This window comes from Cupressus sempervirens, chromosome 11, assembly GCF_028749045.1.
Source record: "Cupressus sempervirens isolate cs-2001-9-10 chromosome 11, ASM2874904v1, whole genome shotgun sequence".
In the NCBI taxonomy this organism is placed as follows: Eukaryota; Viridiplantae; Streptophyta; class Pinopsida; order Cupressales; family Cupressaceae; genus Cupressus; species Cupressus sempervirens.
The window spans coordinates 567,624,099-567,646,304 of record NC_143128.1 but is presented as its reverse complement, the minus strand read 5'-3'; the positions used below and the strand labels follow the sequence as shown (position 1 = coordinate 567,646,304).

Genomic DNA, 22,206 nt, shown 5'->3' with positions numbered 1-22,206 from the left:
CCCACTCTCTATGACCTTAGGACCTTGACTAATTTTCCACTCCTCTTCTTATCCTGGACATTAAACACTACAAACTTTTCAAATGCTTTAGATTTATATTTCAAAAAATAGTTGTCTTACAATTGTAATGCTCTATGGAAGCCATAAAACATTGACTTCCCCCGATAAAATGGTTTGCATAGGGCCACACAAAGCAATGTGCATTGACTCCAATGGGTCAATATCTTACAATTGTAATTATCTGTGTAATTCATAAAATATTGACTTGCCTTGTAGAAATGGTCTGCATAGGGCCACAAAAAGCATTGTGTGCTGACTCCAATGGTGCTCTTCGCCTTCTAGAGTTTCACAATTGAAAAGATTTCTTATGTTGCTTGCGTAAAATGCAAATTTCACATCTACCACTAGGCTCTACAATGGTTGGCAAACTTCTAACCATACCTTTCGCAGACAAAACACTGGAAACCAGCATAGTCGACATGTCCAAACTTGAGATGCCTATGTCTAGGGGGGTGTTGAACCTTAAAGCCTAATGGAGATGAGAAAAATATCCCTATCCTCTATGGAAACGTCTAGTTGTTTGTGATTAGAACTATTCCAACAATATTCTTGCTTCCATTCTTGTCAAAATTAACACATTCGCCTTTCTCCATCAACACTTTATAACTTTTTTGGATCATCTATTCAACGCTTAAGAGATTGTCCTTTATACCATAGGCAATTAAAATTTTCTCTATCTCCTTCACACCTTGCTTGCATGGATAATGATAGATCCTTTACCAAGAACCAGAAGTATTCCATTGTTCCCCATTTTTGTCCCAGATTTGGCATTCTTATCGATAAAAGAAATAAGTTACAAGATTGGCTAGTCTGTTTAAACCTTAGTTACATGCCTCAAACTCAGTTCGGACTCGACAACCCCAAATCGGGCTTGAATTTGGACTCAGTAAACTAAAAAACCCTAGAAATTCAAAGATTTTTAAGGATTTAAAGTCTTTTTTCATGCATTAGTTAGCTAATTAACATAAAATACACAATAAGGTTGCTCACCCTCTATAGTAGTTGGGGGTAGGGACTAAGGACCTTCCTTTGAGCTTGAATAATTACCTAACCTATAAAATAGTGGGGTGTGGTGGGGTAGGGGAAGGGATTCAGAACCAGTGAATGATCCCACATTGGCCCATAGAATTGTAGGGGCGACAGTGATTCTAGTTGCCCCCTACTATTCTAAGGCCCTAGTTGGATCAACATCCTACCCCTAGCCATATTTCCTATCACCTATCGATGGGTTACAACTTATTCCTTCTTGTTGGAAGCTGCAACAAAATGGCCTAAAATTTTATGAGCTATGGGGACCCTACAATTCTAGGGCAAAAAGTTCTTTTTTTCTATTCCATGTAGTGCTGAGCTGCCTATCTAAATTGAGATACATAGAAGGTAGTTTGCACATATATACAACTTTGCATAGATCACATAAGTATAAATGTGATTTTTTAAACGAAATTACTTAAAGCTAATCTGAATAACATAATACAAATATATTAGTGTTATTGTCAAATGTCTACAATATTCATGGAATATGCAACTCATGGAATCAAAAGTTCAAAACATATATCAAAATAAAGGCTCATAGTAGCCTATGTCCCAGTTTTCCTACGAGTACGCCTAAGATAGGTCATGGAATACTCTAGAGCCATCCTTTCTCCCTGTGTCTGAGGCTTAAACTCAGTGAAATGCTCATCATGATCATCCTCATCGTCATACTCATCCTCAAAATCCTTTTCATAAGAGTCGGATCCACCACTCAACCTCAGGGTCCTGCACCGAGTCTCCTTGTGCTCTAGCCTCCTCCACTACTATCACTACTACCTTTGCCTCTCGATCCACGTGATCAACCCACTCCAAGACTTCATCATTGAAGACAATATCATCAATCTTTGTGTTCCACCTTGCTTGTAGATCAATATTCTTTAATACAATAGGAGATGTGTCGGTGCCCGAAATCTGTTTGTGACGAAGGTGAAGGTTGTAATGAACAAATGCAAGATCTTTCAGCTTTTTTACTGCCAAACTGGTGTGCTTCTTCGAGTGTATATGCTTGAACATACCCCAATTGCATTCAAATCCCAAAGCACTTGTATATGCTTGAACATACATCTGAAACATAAGTTTGACTTTATCAATCTAGATTTTAGATCTAAAATGGTAATAGAATTAGACATTAGAATTTGGAATCATAGATTTTTACTAGGCATTAGTTCTCTCCATTTTTTCTTGCATAAGTCTTGTGCAAATAGGTCTCCTTGTGCTTTCTTATACATTTCTATCTCATGAACTATAATTGTTCCTACTGTTTCATCAGGTGACATTCTCTCAATATAACATCGTAGAGGTCACTCCACACCTTGTTGTCAGACTTAAAACTTGGGTTGAATTGGTATGCTAGATTAAGGAAGTGAACAATTGCATGTATTGTCATTTGAAGTAGATTGAGTCATCGCCTATCAATGACATCCCATATGGGACCATATTTATCTCGAGGTCCCTACATAAAAAAGCTCAAATGACCTCTTTCACCTTGTCCATACCCTCATAAATGTCCCATTAAGGGCTTCTCTCCATCAACAATCCAAAGGAGAAAAATAAGAGGCTCTATGAACTGTAATCATTGTAAAAGGCAAAACATTAAGTTTTAAGCGTTAAGTTTTCCTATTAAAATTGAACAATGTGAATGTCAATGAGCATAAACAAGTGTTTTAACAAAAATGGTAAAATGAAATGGAAATGAGGACATAAAGGAAAATTCCCTCCACAATCTCCTTGGGAGGTTGCCAAAAGCCACTCTCATCAAAAACTCGATCAACCACCTTAGCCCCTGCATTGCTCTTTGCATATGATGAACTTGTCACTCCTCACATACAAACATGCCTTTCAAACTTGCCTTTGATTTAAGCAAAGATTGCAACATGAGAAAATTTGTTGCAACTCTAGTGACCCTTGGAGGAGACAACTTCTTTTTCTTTGTGTGTTGCCTCATAAGGTTGAGGACCCAAGCATGATTATATATGAATTTACAAATATTTCTTCCTTGCCCTACACATTCTTTTATCCCAAGGAAGTTTACCTAGATCCTCAAACACGAGGTCCATGCGATGGGCAACACAAGGGTCCAAAACAAATGGCGGTGTCTCTCCATAAGAAGTTTATCCGCAACAACATAATTTGCTGCATTATTTGTGACTATTTGCACCATATTCTCCTCACCCACCTCCTTCAACACTTACTCCATTAGCTCACATAGATACTCTAATTTTTTGTTTTCTCCGAGGCATCAACCGGTTTCAAAAACACTATGGAACCTAAGAATTGCTAAAGAAATTTATTACAATGATCAATCAATTTAGTATCTAGTTCAACAATCAATTTATTGCTAACTTCTAACTTTCTAAGTAGAATATTGAATTACCTGATGAGGAAACAAGAAGATTCAGCAGTGTTCTATTTCTTCTATCAATCTAACCATTGGTCACGATGGTGCAACCCTTCGCCCTCCATACCTTACTCTGCTTCTCAATTTCAAGTTTTACATCAGTCACTTGTTGGGTCAAGTTAGGACCTTTTAGCTCTTCATCATTAGGGGCTTTGACTCCCAGGCCGTAAACAATAAAATCATTTATTACAATTTGCCAATATGGAGAGCTAAGACAAATTAAATAAACAAATAAGCAAACTTACTAAGTTACTAGTAAGAGAAGTAAGACATAGATTCTTGAGTCTTGAAAACAAGAAAAGAACAAATTAAAAAATAAAATAATAAGTACCTTGCTGCATTAAATGGAAGGTTTTTATAGAATAAAAAATCTCCAAGTGCCAACTTTGCTTACTCATGCTTCTTTTTATTCCAAGCCATCTCCTCAAGCGATGTTTGTGCACCTAAAGTTGTGCACGGAACACAGATGGAATCTAGTGTGGATCTTTTCTTACGAACCCAAGGCCCAATGGTCACACTTGTAGATGTAATAGTACTAGTGGGTGGAACTAGAGGGTGACTATGATAACTTAAAGAGCCCTCTACACTTCCAGTTCAACCTAAGTGTGCCATCTCTTCTTGTTGCTTCTTTTTATGTTTTTTTTTTTCTCTTTAGATGCTTCTAAAAGAGCTTGCATATTGCACACGACATTTGGGGTACTTCCTTGTATGGTTTAGCATCATGCTTTGGTATATGTGCAAGGTGATAATTCAATCTATTAATGCCTCCCCCATTATGTGTTACCATACAATGCCAACATGTAAGCAACTCCTTTTTATGGCCAGGAATGACATGATTCCAAGCCCTATCTGTTGAGTTGTTGGTTAGCACCTCCTTCGGGGTTCGCAACATGGCTTAACCACCTCTCGTGGATCTGGGTAAGTCTGGTGTTTGTGACGTTCATTGATAGCTCGAGCTTTTGACGCAATGACAAACATACCAACAATTGGTATCAGAGCCTTGGGTCACAAGTTCGAATCTCGGGAGGTCTCCTTCATTCCATCGGTGTGTAAACCTCAATTGGTGTTGAGGGGAAGATTGTTGACTTGGTGGTCAGCACCTCCTTCGGGGTTTGCAACATGGCTTAACCGCCTCTCATGGATTTGGGTAAGTCTAGTGTTTGTGTCATTTGTTAATAGCTCGAGCTTTTGGCGCAACAACAAACATACCATCACTATCCCGTAGTGCTGCCATAAGGTCAGCATCATGGTTAGTCTTAGGCCTAGATCCATTACCCTCGGGCTGAGAAATGATGTTGCTAAGGAACCATTGAATGGGCTAATGTATATATATCTATGACCATGAGATCATAATTATATATCTATATGTTATATTATATATTTATATATATTAATGATAATGAAATCAGAAATCATATATATATTATGTTACAGATTTCAATATATATATATATATATATATATATATATATATATATATATATATATATATATATTCTATAAGGGAAGCATTAGTCTATATTATATATATGGTGAGGAAGATATCAAGAGGAAACAAAGATTACATAAAAATATGTTGGGGACCCTTCATAAGGACGATATGAATAAGGAATATAAATGATTACTCAAAGATATGAATAAAACCATATTTAGTCTTATTACTATTTATGTTGAGAAGAAATGGGTTGTAATGTTTCCAAGGAGGGGCTTGTCTAAAGCCAATCAATAGTATCAGTCCCAAGACAAGGTAGGGGTTAGTGCCACAATTAGCATCACAAAAGCCTTGAGGGAAAGTATCAAGATAGGATATAGGTTTGGACCTATAAACTTTGAGGGAACCTATTGTAATTGGTCGTTAGGCACCTTGGTTACATGCCTAATCCTTCCTTTATTGAGTTGAAGACTGAAGTAGTAATAGGGTCGTTATGGATAATAATATACACAAATAACTTAATCTAATAAGATGAATTAATAATTCTCTTTATTTTGAATGTCTTAGACTGAATCATTATATCTTTATCCAGTTAGCTTAGGACATAAATATTAAAATTTGGGTTAAAACATGCCTAAACCTAGCAGAGGACATTACAAACTGATTTATCAGAGACTCATGTAAAAATTTGAATTGGAGTCATTGTTTTCCTTTTGAAGATTCTTAAAATCTCTTTAAAGGATATGGAGCTTCACCAATCTGACTTTATTAGTCCTTTTGCAACATGTTTGGAGGATTTCCCAAGCCTTTTTGGCATAGTTGTCTATTACTATTCTAGGATATATTGTCATTGTCAAACTTAATGCCTTGGCATTTTTCCTTCTTGCTTCATTTAACTAGGCCTTTTGGTTGTTTTTGAGGGTTACAAACCAAGCTAGGTTAGTCTCATCTACTAACCCACTGACCAAAAGCTCCCTCAAATCATTTATAACCATTATAGTCTTCATTTTCTTTTCCCAACATCATAATTATGTCCATTAACAGGACAGTGGCTGCTGCCAGCTGTTACTTTCTCCAGCCATGTCTCCAACAACAAATCTTCAATACCTAGGAAAATGAAATGCTTATCTCACTAAGCACTTAGGGCCTACTAGCTTTGATACCAATGTATAGGAAATTAAAATCCAATCAAAATGTACAGGTAGAGACATGCAAGTAATTTTTTTCTATTGAAATCTAAGTTACTAGTTTCTCTCCAGCAACCTTCAAAGTCTGTTTGATTTTGTACAAAGTCTAGTCCTTGTTGAATTCTCTTGCAGAGCCACAAATTCGTTCCAAATTTTGTCAGAGGAACCCAGGCAGAATTTGGAGAGATGTTGAAAGATTTTTCCGCCGAACCTGGGCCAAACTTGGTGTAAAACACTTTTTAAAAAAACTTTTTTGAAGTGTTTTTTTTTGCCGATTTTGGTCTAATCAACCTTCCAACCCTAAAAAGCGACCACTAAAAGGGTCAAAGAGGATAATTTCTGTCACTGGTGCCTTTGTGAATGAAAAAGAAAACCTACTTATGTTGGAAATCCAAATTGACAATAGGTGAAATCCAAATTGAGAATTATAGAAGAATTTTATAAAAAAGCTACAATGTCTTTGAATCCAAGGCTTAAAATTTGAATCTTGCCTTTTGATCTAGCCTGGATAGAAATCCTCTAACCAATATAGAATAAAACTATAGATAACTGCACTTATCTTATGTTGATTTCCTTCATTCTCAAACTATCCCCTTGATTTGGGAATATGTTCCATGCATGTGACCAAGCAAGTGTATTATGTTGTATGAATGGCTAAACGATGTAATTAATATCCTACTGAGCTGAAACATAGATATGATTGTGTATTTTGCTATGTTTCTTTACTATTAGCATAGGGGTGTATGAACTTACCTATTGTTGTATATATACACACACACTTTTTTTTTTTTTTAAAACACATGTTTTTGTATGGAGAAACCCAAAATAAACCCGAACCCACCCCCAAATTTTTTTAACGAATTTTGAACCCGAATCTCGAAGCCAACTTTGAACCCGAATCCAAACCAGCAACTTACATTCAAATCATAAAACAAAACTCTTACAAATAAATTATACCAATTACTAACTGATTGCAAATTATTTGCAGCAATCTGGCCTATAACTCCTTACTCTACTTCCCTGGAGCTGTCTGTTGTTCACTGCACTCATTTAGTCGTTGTTATTCACAAAACTGTTGTTCGCATTCTTTCTCTGCGGGCTCTAACTATTTGTTAACATTCCTTCTATTTATCTCATTCTCCACCTTTACAAAATTTATCACACAATTTCAAGATTCAAAGTTAGCTGCCAATATTAAATTTATTGTGAAATTGTTGTTGCGTGTGATGGGTAGGTGGGAGGCAAGATCCCGATGAAATCTGCAGGCTGCTCCTAACAGAGAGGTGAATGAATGGGAGGTTCAGGGGCAATTAATATTTCCAACACTTTTTTGGAGTGTCAATCGTCCAATCCACCTCTTCATGCTCTTGCAAGCCACATTTTGAAATTTATGTGATAGGAATAAATATAAAAACATTGAAAATTGATGAGATAATTATTCCTTTTGGAAACCAGTATTCATGCATTTCCTTGAAAAACTTGTGGAAAATCTTATAAGGAGCAACCTTCTTGGGATTGAATTTACTATATGTTCGTTGTATGATCGTTTTTTCTTTAGATGTGCCATAGCAATTCACTCTCTTATAAGTTTTCTCTCTTGAATGCTCATTTGCTCAAAACTTATGGCACATTGTTTTCCTCTAATGGTTTCTTGACTTGCACATGAATTTCAAGTCTTGCACAGAGTCTTTTTCGTTTGCACTTATCTCCTTTAATCTCTAAGAAATATGTGACACCCTTTCGAAAAGTCTCATGTGCTACATGGAATAGGTCTTTCAAAAGAGATTTGTTTACTAGATCATAGGGATTTAACTCTCTGTATTTTGAGCCCCCTTGATGGTGTCCTGCAAGATATTTGGATCAAATGCTTTGACCCAACCACAAAGTGATTATGTGAACCCTTACCTAAAAAACAATCAACATATGCTTAGAAACCTCTATGACCATGATTGAAAGTTTTTGGAACTTGGTTATGTAGGAGTCGATTGATCCAACCCATCTCAACTATGTAGGCTTTCTAAAATGCATCTTATGGTCCATTTTATCAAGCTTTCAGTCAACCTTTGTGTAAATCAGAATATGGGGCGACACATCATGTCCCAAGGTCACTTACTGATGGTGTTGCCACTCATGATTTTTCATTGTAATGAAGTCTGGCATACTTATTGGCTACGTTATGAGTATTTATCGGATTTCTGGACCCATAATCATGCAATACACTTGCTAGAACCATCGTAGCTATAAATGGTCAACTTACCTACTCCTTATTGTTGTTATGGTAAATCGATGTTGTTGTAGTTGTATTAAATAGAGGAGATGAAAGCCCCTTATATAAATTTACAAAGACAATTTTTCTAAAAGAAACAATTGTGAACTAAAGACGAAAACATAAACTACCTAATAAACTAAAGACTAACTAATATGATCATTAAAGAAATATTCTAATATTCTAATACCCTCCCTTAATGGTTATTGTTTAACTACTGTCTTTTGGTCATAAATTTTGCAGAACATTTTGTTCTTGCTAAGACCCTCCTTGAATTTGTGGGATGTCAATTACTAGGAGTAGCCAAAGTCCATCTAGAAAAGAACAAAGAAGGGTTCCCCCTTCTTCAAAAAGCTTTGCAAAAAGAGACAAGAACCTGCCACTAACTCTGTCACTGAGACGAGTCTGCCACTAGCCCTCTCAGAATCAACAAAACTTCTGACTAGAAATCATCACAAAAATTTAAAACATCCAACTTGATGTTGGATAACAGAGTTGCTATTCATTGGAGACAGAGACAAACATTGGCAACAACTAGCACGATTTTGAGAAAAAATTGACAAACACTCTAGACTTTGAAGATGAGCACGATGCATCAAAACAAACTGCAAAAAGCTACAATTTTCAAAGGAAAATTTTGAAAAAACCAGACACAATTTTTAGTTGAAAAATTGATTGAAACCAGACATCAAGATTCGAGACATGGATCAAAGAACACAAAGCTTTGCTTTTAAGGAAAACTTGTAATACCTAACATATAATTTTTTCCTAAAATTTATAAACCCACCAGATATGTTTTGTGGAAAAAATTATGAAAATCGATCAGATAATTTTTTAAGGGAAAAAATTATGAGAACCCATCAAAAAAAATTTAAGGGGAAAAAGTTATGAAAACCCATCATATAATTTAAAAATTAAAAACCCATCACAATTTTTAAAGGGAAAAAATTATGAAAACCTATCAGAAAATTTTCAAGGGAAAAAATTATGAAATCCCATCAAAAAAAAATTTAAGGGAAAGAATTAAGAAAACCAATAAAAATATTTTTTTAAGGGAAAAAAGTATGAAAACACGTTAGAAATATTTTCAAAGAAAATTATGAAAACACAAGAGTTTTTTTCAGAGAAAAAATTATGAAAACTCATCAAAGAAACGTTCATGCGGCAAAACATGAGATTTGGCATGGTAAAACATCATATGCAAGTAACAAAATGCACATGCAACTCACATACAAATACATGCAACCTTAAAAAATCAAAGACTTTTGCTCAAACCAAGAAATCATGCAATAAAATATTAAAATCCCTCGACCAAGCTCACGATTTTCATCAAAAATCTTCGAATACAAACCACAAAATATTCACAAGATGATTTTTGTATTGAAAAATTGAAAACACAAGTTTCTAGAAATAAATTTAGATCAAAAGAGGCTCAATGATAGTAGTGGCTTCCACTTTGGATGAGTTGTTTGCAAAGGTACCCAATAGCAATATCTCGTTGATGGACATGTGCGAGGTTGTTAGAGCACATGATATTAGTGATCGTATGGAAAGCAGTGAGGATACAATTTTCTTAGTGTAGTTAGTGAGACAAAGAGCTTACATAGGAGCCAGTGTACGCAGAGACATCATGTGACCAGCTGAAGATGAGTGATAGTGATATTTTTCAGCTCTTGAGCATTATGATGCTATCCAACAAATGTTAGTTGTATTTGGTTGGGATGCTCCTATATCAAATTAGCATAGTGGTAATTGTCTTTCCCTCGTAGAGATTCATTCACTTCGAGAGGTTGTCAAGATCTTGAAGTATAATTATTTACAATTGGTAGCTGATAGAGACTACCTTCTTGAGCTAAGTAGCACTTGTTATGAGACATAAAACTCAGAATATCAATCACCAACCCTATATGAGAACTCAGAATATCAATCACCAACCCTATAAAACTTGATCTTGGGACCTATCATCATCCCATGACAACTCCGAGTCATCACTCAAAATCTGACATGATAATCTAGATGTTCTACAGCATGAAACACCTCATACAAATCATCTAAGGTGCCTATAACACTAGTATTCACATCGTCTAATTGAGACTCCTCTGCTATCTCTTGTTGCTGGATACATGACTCAATGCCAACATGTAGATTACATCACTATGGCATGAATCTACATTGTGTAACTCCTCAACACTCAAATCATGAGTGTTATACCAAGTGATTCCACGCTCTTATCTTCTACACATGAAAAGATTGTTGTCCCTTGCACTAACCCAACACTATGGCTGCTGCCATAAAAATCAGATCTATCAGTGCTCATATAATCCTTGCAGTCTCTAAAAACAACTCTCTCATCAGGAAAGTCTAGACTAGCAGTGGTATCAATTGCATTTTTCACACTTGGACTATCTGCAACATTGTAAACATACTCATATAAGGGATTGCTGTCCTGAAAATTAGACCCTTTATTACCCATATCCCCACTACTACCAACTGATGTAAGACTGCCATCAAAGGTAGTTAGCATATCCTCAACATTTCTGAAGCACTAACTCTAGAATCCTCAAACCACTAGAACTCAATGTTGTCCTCTAACGAAACTAACACATCCACATGTCCTTGTGTAGAAACTCCAACACCATAATTGTAGATAGGACTAGTGGCTGCCCCGCCAAGCACAAAATCATCTTCACCATGATCACAAGCTGCTAAGAATGCATTGTGAAAACTCGCGGATGTATCCTCTTTGGAAATCTCTAGTTTCTCTTCTTGCATACTCTGTAAAGAGGACTTATTGAAAAAGGAAACCATAAACCTAGCTCCTTGTCAACTCTCGTCTGATCTAAAAGTCTTGCATTTCACCTTTCCTGTGTTTGCCTTGATTTCCCCATTTCATTTACCAAGGCACCTATTTGTTTCCTAAAACGTGACACACAAGTCAACTGGTTTCCATATTTATTGGATTTCTTATATTTGTCTATGATTAAAATAACTTGCAAGAGTGTTGATCTTCACAAATCAAGCGTGGGAACTCAACACTTCCAACCCCGCAAGATGGTGGGAAATTGCTTTGATACCACTATAATGAACCCTGTTGGCTCACTCCTTGCTATACTATAGAAGTAATATTGTTTCTCCTTTCTTTTTGAAAGTTTGTGATTTTTGTATTTTTTGGGATTATATGCTTTTCAGATTTTGAGAAGAAATTAAATATATACAAGGAATTAAAGCTGTGTGAAATGCACCATTTTAAAAAATATCTGAAATGCAAGGAACCTAGTAAGCATGTTGTCTCAGTAAGAGAAGGTATCAATCAAGAAAAAAACCCCAATATTGGCATGAGCCTCTAGGAATGTAATTGTAGACCTGCAAAGGTGTAATGCCAACCAAAATTGCCCTAGCAATGTCTCGAAAACAGATAGCAGCCATGGAAACGGAAATCGATTACCTAAGGTATCTTTGGAGGGTTTTCTCTTCTTGGAAGCTTCAAGTTTCCACAAAATAGAAATGAAAATCCAGCATATACAAATGAGCTCTCATATCAGCTTTAATATTTTTCCATACAACTTTCTTGAAGATACTTTTAATTTTGGCCCAAATATAACATGTAAAACACTTTATGATAATTAATTACTTATATAAAGTCATCCAGAATATTACTTTATTGGAGAACTTCATTTGATTAATTAATTTATTCTGTATGAAAGCCTGATATTTGCTTATTGGAATTGAGGATGCTAAAAGTGACATTTTCAGGTATTCCATGGAAGGGGTCATTACAATGTTCAAGTAGGGTGCAAATAACTAATTGAAAACAAGATGCGAACAAGTTATACTGAAAAAACAAGCTACAATATGTTGTTTCTAACTTGTTTGCCGAGAGGTTGTCATGGAGACTGAATCTGGCAAGTTCAAAAAACAGTAGAAATCGCCCCCGGCCAAGTAACATTAAAAAAAAATCTCAAGTTTCTTGAGAACTAGTAGAAACATTTTTTCTTGTAATTTGCATTTATCTAAAGAGTCAATGCTTTATGCTTGCTCTATATTGCAATTTGGGTTGGTGATTGATATTCTGAGTTCTCATATGTTATCACATTACATTTTTTCAGTATATGCTGATAGTTTGAGGAATTTTGATAGTTTTTAGCTGTCGGTTCAGGTTCAAGGAAGGATTTGGATTCGAGTTTGGGTTTGTGGGCTCGGGCAAAATTTTTTTACCCATTTGGGTTCGTCAAGAGTTCATAAGTGTGTGTGTGTGTGTGTGTGTATAGATAGATATGTATGTATGTATGTATATGTGCATTATATATACAAAAAAAGAGAGAAACATGCATAATTGCAAAACTAAATCATTTCATACTATGAATAAATGTTTCTTGATCATTGATCAATACCAAATGTCAAAGATAAACAATAAATACTCACTCATTAATCTATGTTCACGATTGTAAAGAAAATCATACATTGAATTACTAAATTGCAAAATGAAATTTCAAAACATAGACTAGTTCATCAAGTAATAAAGTTTGAAACATAATGATAAGCAAAAATTCATAATGACAAGTGTTTAATAGTTTATCATAGTATCAATTCCCTTTGTTAAGAATGTTGGCTGTTTAGTGAATTGAAACATCTAATGAAGTATTGATTATTCATATGTATCTATACATTGTATATATATATATATATATATATATATATATATAAAATTTGTCATAACCTTATACTGCAAATACCGATTATCGGTGAGAGTCTATTCTTCCTACCTTGTCATTAATATAATCAGAGTCCATATTATCCACGTCTGTTCTTACTCGCCGATTACCATCAAGAGTCTTGCCTTATATTCACCCCGATTATTATTGGGTGTCTTGGTTTACATTCACATCGTTAGTGTTAGGTGGTTACACACCGATCAATATCGGTCACCTTGTCTTGTCTATCACACCGATTCAGTATCGGGTTGTCATGTTTGGTTATCAACGGTACAATTATAATTATGTTGAGACATGATTAGGTAGGGTCATGTCCCTATGTGATTATGCTTCAATATATATATATATATATATATATATATATATATATATATATATATATATATATGAGTTCTATTCAATTTGCAGATCATTCATCAATAACATTGGCATATTTGATCTCAGATTTATATCAGAATACTACTATATATATTGAAGATATCTTGAATTTACATAAATCATCAAGCTTTCTTATAATAAACTTCAAAGTCTCTAGATTTAATTCCTCTCAAGTCTGAAAATATAATTGCTTACTCTCCACCAATAAAATTTATTAAACTTTACACCCTTCAAGGGTCAAATGGGTCGTCAAAATATGAGGGATCAATGGCTTCATCCCTAGCTACAACTAAATCTAGATCCTCATCATTGGAACCCAAACCTGTTCCACTAGCCCCAGATGCTGCTATATCATCAACATCGTCATCCACATCTAGCAAGGTAGCTCTAGCTAGATCTTGGATGGTCATGTTCAAGTCAGCAGACTTGGGTGCTACATCCCGCAACTTCATTGGCCCCTTCTTGTATCTTGGGTCCTTGTGTGATAGGAGGCGCCAGTTAGTGTGAATATATACCAAGTACTCTGCTTTCATGAAACCCAATTGGTTGCTTCCACTAAGTGGATAAAAATGAATGTACACCAATTTCGCTCAGCAACAGAAGAGCTTGCAACATAGAGAGAGAACCAACAATTTTTAAAAAAAATAAGAAATTGTTATACGATAGAAATTTAAGAGTGTTAATTATACAAGGTAAGTGGCCATAAAAATAGTAAAAAAGAACTTAAAATTTTGGTTAAGATAGGATCTTCATGGAAAGAGGCTAGAGGTACATACAATCTTGCCCATGTAGATACCACCATCTAATGTCATCCATTGTACTTTGGTCATTAATTGCATTGGGCTCTGCATTTTATCCTGAGACAAACAAAGCAAACTCTTTCCTACTATTTGATGCCACCTTAGGAATGCTAAAGAGCCTGCTGAATGCCTACTTATACCCACAAGCAACCTTAAGATCTTTGTATGGTGGCACTTTAGCAAGAATAGCAAGTGTCTCAGCATTATAATACCTGGGAGATAGTGCATATGCTAGAAGGTGTAAAGGTGTAGTCATCTTGTTCTAGCAATGAAGAACAATTGACTCCATCTTTTTGTACAAGGTGTCCTCAGGATCACACTCTTTCCCATGAATGCCTTGGGATGTGAAATGATGTTCATGTAAGTTATCTTGATGTGATGTCAATTAAAATAAAAAATAAAAAATTCTCATTAAACAATGTTATTGAATAAAAAATTAAACTTACCATCTTCACCCTCTCTAGCATGGAGTTCATAGCATCATAGAGACTCCCAAACAAGGCTCATTAGTGTCGGCAAACCAAAGCACAAACATGATGTTCTCGGTGAATTCTAATGCAAAATTGACTCGAGCCCACCAATCATCATCCAAGATCATTTCCTTTACCTTTGGGGCCCCTATTGTATTCGATTGCTTCTATACACTCCTTTGGTTCCTAATAACCATTTGAGACATTACATCTTTCACCCTCACAAGTTGTCTAAGGACGATTGCTAATTGTAAATTAATAACACATTTTAAATATGTAAACAGTGCAAAAAGTATTCTATTCAATTATGTAAAGTATGACACATATTTTATCTCCTAACCCTTATATACATTTTCACCCATTAAATTTGGGTGCCAATTGCTTTCACCACCAAAATCAAGGAGTGGACAATGCATGGTGCCCAAAATATATGATCATATCGTGCTTCTACCAAAGCACCCGTAACCCTACAAACTTTTGCATTGTCCGTGACTACTTGGACAACATTATCAACACCCACGGACTCTATGGATTCAATGAGAATTTGGGCAATAAATTCAATATCTTTTACCTCCCCTTCACAATCAGCCACCTTAAAAAATATTGCCCCCTTGGGGGAGACAACAATCACATTTATTAATAGATAGTTTTTGCAATCTTTCCATCCATCAGAGACAATAGTCACCCACGTTTGGATCTAAGAATCTCTTATTGGTTTGAGGAGGTTGTCTACATTTTTTCTCTTACTATGCAATAAGGTGGTTCTCCCCGTTTTTATACACAAAACCTTGGTAACCACTAAGCACTTGATTTATTGCTTGCACTATCTCTCTCCAATAAGGTGATCTTACTAACCATTCACAAAGAGGCAATGTCCAACCTTTATATCAGCAATTTCTCTTAATTCATTCTGAAATGCCCTATCTAATGGGCCTCTCTTGCAAGTGGTGCTTTCGGGTGTTTCTACATCTTTATCCGTAGAAGGCATAGGTAAGAAGGGATGATATCCAGTGGTTGTTTGAGAGGGTGGTGTTGGTGGTTTGTGTTTTGATTTTTCTTGTTTACATGATATCTATTTGAGCAGGCAACAACCCCTTCTCTGTCTCGAAGCCCTCACACACATATTGATGCCTTTACCCCCAGGGCCTAGAAAATGATGTTTAATTCGGTAATAGGAGCTTCCATATTGGGTTTTGCAAAAATTGCATTTCCATATAACCCTCATTCCACACAACCCGCACCTCCACCCCCACCCCCACCCCCCTCCAGGACATTGTTCAATTCGTGTTGTATACTTCCACAAAGGAGAACTTTTATCAATTATAAATTGTTGGGACCCCTCCTCATCCACTGGGCTCTAACTACTCATTCTTGCAATCTATAACAAAAAAAAAACATATTGCAAAACTTATACAAAAACTTGATAAAATTTAGAACAATTAAAAAACTTGAAAGAAGCAAAAGAAAGGATCAAATGCATACTTGGAACAATCAAATACTGATTATTGGAAGGATTTGAGACTCCAAAATCAATCTCTACAACCTTTTGCTCAAGCGTGCAAACTGGGCACACCAAAATGAGAGAGCAAATGAGAAACCAAATGAGGGAAATGTTTTTTAATAGGCTCCTTTTAGGGTCAAGAAAAAAAAAATACAAAAATTCATTTTAAATTTTTTTTGTCTTTTTCGCTTAAGTGGCCGTGGGTCTGCCTGGGTTCGCCACGGCCTGTGGGTTCAAGTGGGACCACGCTGGTGTGAAGCAGGCCAGACCCATACTCTGTGGTGCAAACCCTGTGGGGTCCTGCCACAGATCTCAGGCGAATCCAGACCTGCCACGGACCCAGTCCCAGCCTCGACTAGTAGGGTCCGAACCCCGCAACTCAGGTTTTCAGTTTCAGGGTCTTGTATCAGTGCCCTTTTCTAAGTTCGTGTGTTGATCTTTATGTTTTGCTAGTCAAATCATTTTAACAGTTAATTGTTTGCATATTTGTACATGTTAACGGAATGTGCACTAAAAAAAAAAAACTGAATACAATCCTCTGTTGGAACCTACTCTTTTCATACAAGATGAAAATTTTGTCTTGTTGGGCTCTTTAAGGACATTGAGCATGCTCAAATTACCATGAGTTTTTTTTTCCCATCTTTTTTCTTTTATTCTAGTACGCTATGCTTGGCTGTGCAATTCAGGTTGATTTTCTTATATTTATGTTGACTTGTAGGCAGATGAGAATCAAATTGAAGATGGCCACTATAGTGCTTTGCTTGATCTGCATGTATTCAAATCAGATGAAGTTATTTCTGATGAAGATCTGCAGCAGTATTTCCGTAGTAAAGGAGAGGTGAGTGTTTTATCTCTAACACTGTATTAACATTAGTTGGTCTGTTATGATGCACATGCCTATCCCCTTTGTGTGCTCTTTAGTTTTGAATGGAATTAGAATATTGTACTTAATTCTCTTTCTGTTAATCATCTTATTATGTCAGGTTACTTTGATGTCCATGCTTCAAAAGGATGATAATGCTTATCCTTGGATAAGTATGGCTGGGCTCTGATGCTTTTTAATCAGTAATCTATGATACACAAGAAGATCAATGTTTTGGCATCTGCAGTTGCCTCACTATACGAGGTTATTCTTTGAGGCTGGAGTTTTGTCTTCTCGAGATGTTTGCTGGTATGTCATATAATTAAAAAACCTTGTGATGGCATTCACTTGTTATATTCTCTTTTCTCTTGTTCCTAGAGTTTTGTTTTATGCTCATGTTTAATCTTGGATTTTTCATCAGAAACTTGATTACTGTCACTGCTTTATATTAAATTTGTGACAAAACTCTTTGCATTCCTGGGGTATTTATATAAAATTCGATTGTGATTTTGTTTCAAACAAGATAGCAGCATGGAGCATACAATTAGTAATCAATTTGTCCATTGTAACATCATATCAAAGGGCCAAAGGAGTAAAAACTGTAGACATTTAATGTGTGATGATTTATGACTATTTCTGATGAGAACCTTACTCTAATCTCCAACAAAACTGTCTCTGCTTTAATGTCCTTATGAATTTGAGATCTTTTGCTTTTTGTTCTCCCTTTACAACAAATATGACCTATGCAAACATTACGACAGGTGTTTAAATTGTAATACCATTGTTCTGAGTCTCTGATACTATTTCAAATATAACACATTATTATACCAGAGTAATATTAAAGCATTTGACAATTTATTAGCGGTCTTAAATGGATAATGAAATTTGAATAATGCTATATTTTATCATTTCTATCGTTCTGACACTGGTATTCTATATCAGGCTCAGAATATGCACTGCAAACCCATCATAGCCAACGGGAGCATTTCCATACACCTTATGTCTTTCTTTTTGGGAACACTGTGTTTGGGAAGATCCTTGTTCATGTTGAGATATTACATCATGAGGTAGTGATTTTCATGGTAGCATCTTGGACTCTTGAATTAGGCTTTTCATTTTGGTTTGTAGTAGGCAAATAAGATATATGAAAATTAATTTGGAGAAATTTTTGCAATTCGATTTTGATTTTGGTTGTTGAATTGCAGGTACTTTAATTGTGGTTCTATGTTCCTCTGCATCATATTATTCTTTGGTGGTTAGAAATTTGGAACAACATAATCTTGTGGTCAAAATAGATGTGATACAAACCTTTTGATTCAGCTGCAGTATATGTATTGCTAGTTTTCATCTATGTCAATAACATGGATATTGAAAAAACTTGTGTTCTGTATTGACAAATGTCAAATACTCAGTTACGTCCATTTGCGAAGTAGCCAAATTTCAATGATCTTGGTCCAAATAATAATAAAGTTGCGCAAAAACAAATTAGAAGTATTTTGAACTGCTTCATAGAACAGTCTTTCTATGGAGATGATTCTGCAAACAAATAATACTTTCATGGTCACATTGCGATGCTTTAGTTTAGGGAAAACACAAAGTAGACAAGATACCACTCAGGTGCTCTGTAAACAATGACGATGATACTATTACTAGATCACACATATATAATATTGACCATTTTTCTTAACAACAATTTTTAATTGATAATCCAAATCTATTAATGTATATGAAGGAAGTGTCTCCACTAAATGACGGTCACTTGACTTTTTTCTGTCAAGTGTAGTGGAAACAAAGAGAATCAAAGAAAATGTATGTAGTGTTCTTGAGCCCACAGGAGAGGTCACTGAGTTCGTACGGGGTTCACAGCATGCTGTACGGTGGAAATAGGTAAGGATATGTCCTACAGAGAAGTAGTTTGAGAGGTCATATGACGAAAAAAGAGGTTGCCATCTACGGTGCCACCAGAATGCACCAATTTACAATGAAAATATAACTAAGACTATTTAACATTCAATGGGGTGCATATAAGTTGTCAGGTAGCTATTGGCAAAAAAGAGGCAATCCTGAGGTACTGTACAGTGTGGAGAGTTCAGGAATGCCGAACAGTCGTACAGCGTGATTAGGTGGAGGGTCGTACAATATCTGGGTATGTCTTTGTACAGTGAAATATGCAACCCGTACAGTGATGTAGATGCAGTCTGTACTGTTTAGGAGCAGGCCATATGGAAATCTGCCGACGGTTATGTATTCATCTTCTAAGGTGAGCATGGAACAGATATTTAATGCTACAATTAATGATAATGTGTATTTCCACAGAGAAACACCAGATCACATGAACAAGTATGCACCACTTGTATCTATGATTGAATCGTGCACAAATCAGGAAATACAATATCGATCACCTCAAGATTGGAAGAGTATTTATTTATTACAGAGCCTTCGTTGTATCCAATGTAAACAACTTGACACATTGGCACAACGCAATTGCAGGAAAGACAATTGCCAAGAATGGCAGCGCCGACAAAGTAATTCAGATTAAACGATTCAAATTACAATGGCTTTGGAGAAGATCCAAGCAAATATAGATCAATTACCAAATGACAACCAATAGACAAATTGGCGCTCAAGTGAAATATCCGAGTGATGTTTCCAACAATAGAATAGGGTGGTGTCGAACGACCAAAGTTGTAACAGGCAGATTAGGGAGGGTCTTTTGCCTCCAAAATTGTATAACCACTTCCTTTGAATTTTTAATTATCATTTTTTTTGTAGATATTACTTTATCACCTATGAGGAATTTTTCCCCAAATATTTCAAAATGGAGACCATTAACCTTTTGATTGTAGCATCTCATGGAATGTCCATAGAACATATAACCTAAAATTATTATCAATTGGACAACATGTCAATGAGATGTTTTCAGTCAGTTTCGTTTGTTTTCATTCAATTGAATATAATGGGACTTTCTGCAATTTAATTTGAATATATAATTTCAAAACAATGACATTTGTTTGCAAATTAATATCGAGTAGCATGGATGTCTGTTATGTAGTTATGTGATAATTGATAAACCGAATATGGAAGTCATTTTGTTTAGTGACTAACGAATCCCTTGGATGTTTGTACAACCATACAAATGGTCAATTTTGCTTTTTCAACCACAAAAGGGAAGTCAATAAGAATTATTATGTTTCCTCCCCTTTTGGCGAAGTGGCTCGAACACTAGAATACTAAGAACACATTTTATGAGATGTCAGAAGGACTAGATGTTTAAAGCGTTATTTCTGGTTTGTTTTTTTTAAATTTTCTTGTACTTGAATCTTATTTTTGTATTCCTCTTTAAATTTTAGTGCAACACAATATCATTCACATTGATCCATAAAGATCTTGAGCGAATTGACCATCAAACATATGGGAATTCATCATAAATACATCTAAAATAAAAAATGTTTTGTACAATGGCAAGACTACCAAAAATAATTAGTTGTGATTGCATTCTTATCAGGGCAGTTCTGCACTTGACAACCATATTACTTGTGTCAAGACAGTTTTGGTTTGTGGCATGCGAGTTTTGTTCATGTCATCTTCCCCTTAATTAATGTAACACTTGTAATTCATCATGGCTGGAAGATGCATGAGTGCATGGTATCAAGACAATGTGAGAGAATTAAAGTGTTGGGTACCAAAACCATTGCTCCACTTGAAGCAAATCTCACTTTCAATGTCATAGTTGTTATCATGCAATTGAAAGCAGCTCATCGAAAAATCATGGAGTGTTAGAAGGCCAACTTTATGAGAGTGGGTTATATCCCTTATGTTTCAAGCTCATTTAAAATTAGGAGGTTGCTACTATTAGTATACCTTAAAAGATATTCAAGGCATACAAATTATGCAATCAATAAACATATGCAACTGAGCCCATTTCTCTCTGTCTCAAAAATTGTCACTGGATAAGACCAATTGGTTGCATAAAATTTCTATATAGCTGATATGATTTTGCACATATAACTTGCAAGAAATGGAATCAACTCACAGATGCACAAAGGTCTACTCATAATACTTGTTTATGTTTGCTTTAAGTAGTACGAGTTTGGTCCATGTTTGAATTGGTGCCTATTTGTTAGGTATGCAGTTACATGTGTCAAAAAGAAAATCAACTATAGCTATGCATTCATATGTGCCAAAATAGTGACAACAATGTACAAAATACATTTTACAAACTCATTGAATAAATTATTTTGAAACTTGTAAAGGGCCATTGCAAAGCTTGTAATATTTATAATGATGTCACTTTCACCAAATCATACCACAATCATAATGACAAATATAGCAAGAGAGACCTCAGCTGAGAAGTCTCTTGTAAAAATATGCTAGTTTACAAGGGAAATTCACACACATCACATGTTTTAAGACAATTTGTACTAGCCCTTGTATAATACAATATTTGCTCAATATCATTTGTACTAGCAAAGATTATGCCCTAGAAAGCTTTAGTGACCCCAAAAGCATCTAGTGAGCCACATTTTAATTGCCCTCTCTCTAAAAATCAGACCATCTTGAGGATGTATACCTTTGGGCATCCAAAATCCTAAGTTACTATGCTATAATCATTTAAGTATATGATTGAAGACAAATCTTGTCCAAAATTGGTAATCCAAATTGCAGGGATATCATTTGCGATAAAATTTAGTTGGCCAAGTTAACATAATTATTGTGCATAGACACACAATCAAGCCTAAAACAAATTAAATGAAAACATGCTTGGTGACAGAATGAACCACAAAAGAAAATAAATTTAAAATTAGTAGACAACCTCACAAAATATCAACACATCTTCAAGGGCTAGGTCATCAACATATAGTAAGACAATGTGCAAATCATGTTTCAAAGAAGAGAATAAAAATGAAGTTACAACAAGGTGGTACATTATTAGCCTTAGAAATTTAGGATTGGCCCCAAACACGTGCCAAAAAAAGGCACATTAGAAGATCAAGAAATTTCTTAATGCTTGGAGAAGACACTTGAGCCATTAGGATTGAGTTATTAGCTTGACACAAAAACATTTGTCGACAAAGTAGAGAAAAGGGACATCAACAATGTGATAAACA

At 35.4% G+C, this 22,206-nt stretch overlaps 1 protein-coding gene across 2 annotated transcripts in view; it reads left to right on the top strand.

The window, feature by feature from the left end:
• Positions 1-18,592, top strand: part of LOC149530897 (POLLEN-EXPRESSED TRANSCRIPTION FACTOR 2) — a 139,514-nt gene extending 120,922 nt beyond the window's left edge. For both annotated transcript variants that reach the window (XM_089809781.1, XM_089809782.1), the window contains 4 exons: positions 16,955-17,074; positions 17,220-17,407; positions 18,041-18,165; positions 18,304-18,592. In XM_089809781.1, the coding sequence (XP_089665907.1) occupies positions 16,955-17,074; positions 17,220-17,288 (189 nt within the window). In that variant the 3' untranslated portion in view covers positions 17,289-17,407; positions 18,041-18,165; positions 18,304-18,592. The remainder of the gene's footprint in view (positions 1-16,954; positions 17,075-17,219; positions 17,408-18,040; positions 18,166-18,303) is intronic.
• Positions 18,593-22,206: the final 3,614 nt, after the last annotated feature.